Genomic DNA, 6,812 nt, shown 5'->3' with positions numbered 1-6,812 from the left:
ACCACGCCCAGCAAGATCTCTGTTTTAATGTTAATGTTGGTCAGCTGTGTCTGAATCCCAAAGGGCAGAGAGTATAATGAGGCATGTCCACCCCCAACTTTCCATTATGGCCTGAACTAGTTTTCCAGGTTAAATCTGGAATGCCCTTGTTGGAGAGAAGGGGTCCATTCAGTTGGTTGGGGGGCCTAGAATTTTATTTTTGGTTTCCAGCTCCTTGGTCTCTGATGGTATTTATTACAGTGACATCTCACTCCTGCAGACCTCACCACCTCAATGTCACAGCCAAAAACTGGGAAGTAAACAAGAAAGCCTATAAATGGCCAAAATAATGGGCATGAACCCTGGGGACTAAAGCTCAGGTTCTGTTTACCAGAAAGCTTCTCAACCATTCCCTTAGGGCTTTTTCACTTTAAATATTCAGAACATTTGTAGGAGCTCAGTTTATTGCTGGAAAGGGGTCCTGATCCATCCAGACCCCAAGTGAGGATTCTTTGATCTTTGGAAAGAAGAATTCAGGGTGGGTCCACAGAGTAAAGTGAAAGTGAATTTATTAAGAAAGTAAAGGAATGAAAGAATGGCTACTCCATAGAGCAGCACCAAGAGCTGCTGGTAGGCTATTTTTATGGTTATTTCTTGATTATGTGCTAAACAAGGGGTGGATTATTCATAGGTTTTCTGCGAAAGGAGCATGATTTCCTTGAACTGAAGGCTCCTCTTCCTTTTATACCATATAGATGTTGCCATAGCATTTGTAAACTGTCATGGCGCTGCCAGGAGTGTCTTTTAGCATGCTAATGAATTATAACTAGCATATAACAAGCAGTGAGGATACCAGTGGTCACTTTCTTTACGATCTTGGTTTCTGGCAGATTTTGGCCGGCTTCTTTACTACAGCCTGTTTTATAAGAGGGATCTTTGTGACCTGTATCTTGTGCGGACTTGCTATCTCTTCCTGTTGTCACCAGAAAGGGGTCCGGATCCAGACCCCAAGAGTGGGTTCTTGGCCCTTGCACAGGAAACAATTCAGGGCAAGTCCATAAAGTGAAAGCAAGTTTATTAAGAAAGAAAAGGGATAAAGAATGTCTACTCCAGAGGCAAAGCAGCCCCAAGGGCTGCTGGTTGGCCATTTTTATGGTTATTTCTTGATGATATGCTAAACAAGGGATGAATTATTCACGAGTTTTCTGGGAAAGGGGTAGGCAATTCCCTGGAACTAAGAATTCCTCCCCTTTTTAGACTACATAGGGTAATTTCCTGATGTGGCCATGGCGTTTTGTAAAGTGTGGTAGCGCTGTCTGAAGCGCCTTTCAGCATGCTAATACATTCTAATGAGCATATAATGAGCAGTGAGAACCACCAGAGGTCAGTTTCACCGCCATCTTGGTTCCAGCAGGTTTTGGCTGGTTTCTTTACCACATGCTGTTTTATCATCAGGGTCTTTGTGACCTGTATCTTGTGCCAACCTCCTATCTCATTCTGTGACTTAGAATGCCTAACCTCCTAGGAATACAGCCCAGGTCTCAGCCTTCTTTTACCCAGCCTCTATTCAAGATGGAGTCGCTCTTCTCTGAAGCCTCTGACAAGTTCACTGGTGGCCCGGGCAACATCTAGAAACAACAGAGACAACACTCCTAACAAGTTGGCTTAAGCATTTTACGAATACTGCTTTTAGTTCAGAGAGGGCTACTTATAAACACCCCGTCTAAGTCCCCTAAGGGCACACAGTAGAAAACGCCCTCATAATTATCCTCCTAACACCATAACTGCGAGGACCACCATCTTCCTTTCACAGATCAGCGAAGAGAGGTGAAAAGAGGGCAAATATACTCAAGGCAGCCGCCTCTAAACCGAAACTTGGGTTTTGAGGTCAAACTTGGGTTGAATTTGAACCCCAGCCTGCCTGGGTGAAAAGCCCGTTGCTTTCTTTACACCTCAGCTGTCTCAGGTTCTTGAAGAGGCGATGGATGATGTACTTCTTAGAGAACCTCAATATAACTACAATGTAAGTGTTTAGGTGCTTCCTTAACTTGGAAGAAACCCTCAACTGAGGAACCCTGGCCAAAGCGGCGCCTGCATATTGAGTGCGCCCAAGAAAACGAATTTCCTCCCGTAGAGCATCGGTTAGCGGCCGCGTTAGGCAGCACAACCGTTCTGGAGACTGGGGGCTCGGCGGCCCAGCAGCGAGAGCGGGGTGGGGCGCGAGCTCCATACTCGTGTGTCCCTTCCTTCCCTCCCGGCCAGCCGCGCTCCGCTCCCATCTGCCTGTGGGAAAGAGAATCTCCGGGCACGCGAGCACGCGCACTCGTGGCCTCAACCCTCGGCTCCGCGTTGGCCGCCCGGGACGGAGTCTTCTGGGAACGGTTCTCCCACCGCCCCCATCGACTGACTTCCGGCCGGCAGCTCCGCTGCCCCGCCCCCTGAAGATTCACCAATCACAGTGCGCGTATGGCTTGAGTGGGTGGGGCCTGAGAGATTCGAAAGGAGCCCCGCCCCCTCGGAGCTGATTCCCGGGACTAGGTTGCGGGAGAAAGCCTGTTGCGTGGAAGATAAGGCGGCGCGGGAAGTGGAAACAGGGTGGGCTGAAGGTGTGCTTTGCGTGTGATATCCAGGGGAGTAGAAAGGTGGCTTGGGGAGTGCAGAACCCTGAGGCTAGTGGCGGGGAGGAAGATGAGGCGTGCAGACCGCTCCCAGTGAGGAGAGGCCAGGATGCGGGGCGGCTCCAGGGCAATCTGGGCAGTTGGGGGAGCCCTCCGTATCTTTCCTGGAGGTAGCAGGAGTAGTTATGCGGGAGGTGCCACTCCTAGGTGCTTGCTTTGCCTCCAGCATGACCCCCGCCCCTGGCTTGCACCCTGAATCTAGCTGCGAGACTTGGGCAGAAAGGATACTGAGGAAAGGTATTGTTTCTCTCCAGCTCAGATCTAACTGGACTCTCGCTCCTGCTGGCTGGACATGGAGGATTTGGAGGAAGGTAAGGAAAGGAGGGAGGGAAGAATGAGAGGGAGGAGTGAGACCCAGCGATGGAGAGCTGCATCAGGAACCCATGACTGGCCTTCATTCTTCTTTCCCCTTCAGATGTAAGGTTTATTGTGGATGAGACCTTGGACTTTGGGGGGCTGTCACCATCTGACAGGTACCACCTCTTTATCCCACTTATTTTCCTCTAACAGTACCTCTTTGTCTCTAACCCCTTACTGCTGAATTACTGGCCTCTGGGGCTTGGGTTGGTAATTTAGCAAGGTTTGGCGCACTTGGGGCTGCTGGGCGGCTGGCTGACTTGGGCCTCTATGACACTACTGGTAGTGGGGAGAGAAGGGAGAAGCTGGAGTTAGATTTCAGGGTGTTAAGAAAAAGGGTAAGTGGATTTGCTGCATCTCCATCCTGGCATCATTTCTGATGTCCGTAAATGCTAAAGGCCTATTAGGCCCCATAGAACCTGGTTTCTCATCACCCAGAGGCCACAGCTCACAGCCGGCATGGGCATCAGGGCCTAGGGTCATGTCCCTGGCTCTGTTGTGGGGCTTTTGTGCAGTCTCCCTTGCATAATCTCCTGTTCTCTTTTGCACGGGCATGATGCCTGGTTTGTTTCCTGCCTCAGCCGCGAGGAGGAAGACATAACAGTGTTGGTGACTCCAGAGAAACCACTTCGACGGGGCCTCTCCCACCGAAGTGACCCAAATGCCGTGGCTCCTGCCCCCCAGGGTGTGAGGCTCAGCCTAGGCCCCCTCAGCCCAGAGAAACTGGAGGAGATCCTCGATGAGGCCAACCGGCTGGCCGCCCAGCTGGAGCAGTGTGCCCTGCAGGAGCGGGAGAGCGCAAGCGAGGGCCTGGGGCCTCGCCGAGTGAAGCCCAGTCCTCGGCGGGAGACCTTTGTGCTGAAGGACAGTCCTGTCAGAGACCTGCTGCCAACTGTGAACTCTTTGGCTCGGAGTACCCCCTCCCCAAGCAGCCTGACGCCTCGACTCCGGAGCAGTGATAGGAAGGGGTCAGTCAGGGCTCTCCGGACAACATCTGGAAAGAGGCCCTCCAACATGAAGAGGGTGAGTGGAGAGGGTTGAGTTGGAGGTGTGCCCCAGACTCGTGCGTGCCATGATGCAGGCAGGGAGTGGTTTCCTTATTGGTAAAACGGGGATAATATTTCTACATCTAGAATCGTTGGAATTAAATGAGAACCATGAAAAAAGAGAACCAAAACTCTTACCACAGTGTCTGAGTATGAGCTCTGTAATGTCTATAATAAACTCAATAAATGGTATGGGCAATAGTGATGGTTATGGTGATATTAGCAGCTAACTTCTACCCTTCCTTACTGGGATGTAGACAACTCTCCACCTCTATTTCTTAATTCCTTAAGCCACAGAACAGATATTTTTTCCACTCTAATCTTTTTTTTCTCTCTCTCTTTGTGTTTCAGGAGTCACCCACTTGCAATCTGTTCCCTGCATCCAAAAGCCCAGCATCTTCTCCTCTTACCCGATCGACTCCCCCAGTCCGGGGGAGAGCCGGGCCCAGTGGGAGAGCAGCAGCCAGTGAGGACACCTGAGCAGCCAAGTTGTGGGTGAGTGGGAGTGGAGAGTTGGTGGGACTGACTCTGAAATTTCTCCACACCTCTCCACCAGGCCCACCCGCCCCCGTCAGATCAGTCCTGGCCCCACAGCCTTCTGCCAGCAACTCTCAACGCCTGCCCCGGCCACAGGGAGCAGCTGCTAAATCTTCCAGTCAACTGCCCATTCCCTCAGCCATCCCCAGGCCTGCCAGCCAAATGCCACTCACCAGCCGGAGTGTGCCACCTGGCAGAGGTGCCCTACCTCCGGATTCTGTGTCAACTCGAAAAGGGCTTCCAAGACCAAGCGCTGCAGGACACAGAGTGCGGGAAAGTGGACACAAGGGTAAGAGATCAGGGGGAAGAATTCCTGCCCTTGCCCAGCATGTCCTCACCCTCCCAGAGCTGGCAACAGTGGCCACTTTTGCCATCCTCATTGCAATTCGATTGGAAGATGGGGAGACTGAGTTACAGAGAGGACATGGGGCTGGACAGAGTCTGAGTCTTAGTTTTCAAATACCTCATGGTCACGGGGGAGAGTACTAATCCCACACTCGCTTCCTTCATCCAGTATTTCTTTTCGAGGTCAGTTAAATTTGCTGCTAACTCATTTCTTTTGTTAACCCCGTGAAGTTCCTGTTTCCCAGCGACCAAATCTTCCTGTCACGGGTGCCACTCGCAGCAATCTGCAGCCCCCCAGGAAAGTGGCAGTCCCAGGACCTACCAGGTCAGTCTGGTCCTCCCTTGGCCATCCTGTCTCCCTACCCTGCCATCATCTGGGATTCCAAGCTCTTATGCACATCAGCCTTGAATTTTATATGGCAAAATGGAGAGAGGAGGGGAGCCTGGGGCAGGGGAAGGGGGATCCCATTTTTTCCCACCCTGAGGAGCTTGAACTCTGCTGGGTGACAAACGGGCTTGAGGAAGAAGGGCATTTTAAAGCAGTTATTCATTCTATCTCTTTAGGTAAAGAGATCAGGACAGCAAGCAAGACTTCAGTAGCAAACCACTACAGTCAGTACCTGGACTTGCCTCTACCCGGCAGACCCTGACGCCAGCAGATTCTGGCCCAGGGACAGGAGGAAGAGATGCCACCAGGGCTGGTCTCCCAGGAGGAGAGACCATGGGAAATGGGGTGGATTAGGATTGAGCTGGAGAAGTCTTAAACTCTCTGGGTTGAAAGAAGATTAGGGGAAAAGAGGTCACCTTCCAGCAGTGAAATGAACAAACAGAAAATGAGAAGTACAGGCCAGTGGTTTGTCTTTATCCACCCCCACAGTTGTGGTCAGCCCCAGAGAATTTGATCTTCTTCCCCGGCATTGGTTCACTGGACATTTCCATATGAGTGGCCTCCGTCGCTAACCTCCCTGCCCTCTGAGGAGCCGTCTTCCTGAATTGCATTCTCTAGTGGACTCCGGCCTGCTTGGAGAGGTGGCAGCAGGCACCTGGACTTCAGAAATTGTTCCCTGTGAATTCTGTGACTCCTAATAGGCCAGTTTGTGATAAGCTTACTCTATGAGTCTTCATTTTTCTAAAATAAAGTGAACGTATTTTTATATTCTCTGTATATCTAGAAGTGGATCCTGCTCCTGTTTCTTCCTTTTTTTTAGACAGAATCTCACTCTGTCACCCAGGCTGGAGTTTAATGGCACAATCTGGGCTCAGCGCAACTTCCACCTCCTGGATTCAAGCAATTCTCCTGCCTCAGCCTCCCGAGTAGCTGAAATTACAGGTGCCCACCACCCACGTCCGGCTAATTTTTTTGTATTTCTAGTAGAGATGGGGTTTCACCATGTTGGCCAAGCTGGTCTCGAACTCCTGACCGCAGGTGATCCACCCCCGCTTCGGCCTCCCAAAGTGCCGGGATTACAGGTGTGAGCCACTGCACCCAGCCCCTGCTCCAATTTCTTTTTCCCTTTTTTGTTTTTTGAGACAGAGTCTCGCTGTGTCACCCAGGCTGGAGTGCAGTGGCATGATCTCAGCTCACTGCAAGCTCCGCCTCCTGGGTTCACGCCATTCTCCTGCCTCAGCCTCCCGAGTAGCTGGGACTACAGGTGCCCGCCACCACGCCCGTCTAATTTTTTGTATTTTTAGTAGAGATGGGGTTTCACCATGGTCTTAATCTCCTGACCTCATGATCCGCCCGCCTCGGCCTCCCAAAAGTGCTGGGATTATAGGCGTGAGCCACCGCGCCCGACCTTTTCTTTTTTTTTTTTTTTTGAGACAGAGTTTTGCTCTTGGTGACCAGGCTGGAGCACAATGGTGCAATCTC

At 51.4% G+C, this 6,812-nt stretch overlaps 1 protein-coding gene across 3 annotated transcripts; it reads left to right on the top strand.

Moving 5' to 3' along the window:
* Positions 1–2,479: 2,479 nt before the first annotated feature.
* PSRC1 (proline and serine rich coiled-coil 1) lies at positions 2,480–6,107 on the top strand. 3 transcript variants are annotated; one of them, XM_025389396.1, is made up of 8 exons: positions 2,480–2,585; positions 2,917–2,968; positions 3,073–3,130; positions 3,596–4,037; positions 4,412–4,526; positions 4,617–4,886; positions 5,174–5,267; positions 5,507–6,107. In XM_025389396.1, exons 2-8 carry the CDS (start codon positions 2,950–2,952, stop codon positions 5,508–5,510), a joined length of 1,002 nt encoding a protein of 333 aa, XP_025245181.1. In that variant the 5' UTR covers positions 2,480–2,585; positions 2,917–2,949; the 3' UTR covers positions 5,511–6,107. The 3 variants fall into 3 exon arrangements, with proteins under 3 accessions (XP_025245181.1, XP_025245178.1, XP_025245183.1); XM_025389393.1 differs by having other exon boundaries at positions 2,912–2,968; XM_025389398.1 differs by having other exon boundaries at positions 2,503–2,621; positions 2,912–2,968.
* The last annotated feature ends 705 nt before the right edge of the window (positions 6,108–6,812 follow it).

This window comes from Theropithecus gelada, chromosome 1, assembly GCF_003255815.1.
Source record: "Theropithecus gelada isolate Dixy chromosome 1, Tgel_1.0, whole genome shotgun sequence".
Lineage (NCBI taxonomy): Eukaryota > Metazoa > Chordata > Mammalia > Primates > Cercopithecidae > Theropithecus > Theropithecus gelada.
Note: the sequence above shows the minus strand (reverse complement) of the source record. Positions and strands in the feature narration are given on the sequence as shown.

Coding starts and splice junctions, on each gene's coding strand:
- PSRC1 (XM_025389396.1), top strand. Junction 3,131..3,595: donor GGGCTGTCACCATCTGACAG/GTACCACCTCTT, acceptor TTCCTGCCTCAG/CCGCGAGGAGGAAGACATAA. Junction 4,887..5,173: donor GCGGGAAAGTGGACACAAGG/GTAAGAGATCAG, acceptor AACCCCGTGAAG/TTCCTGTTTCCCAGCGACCA.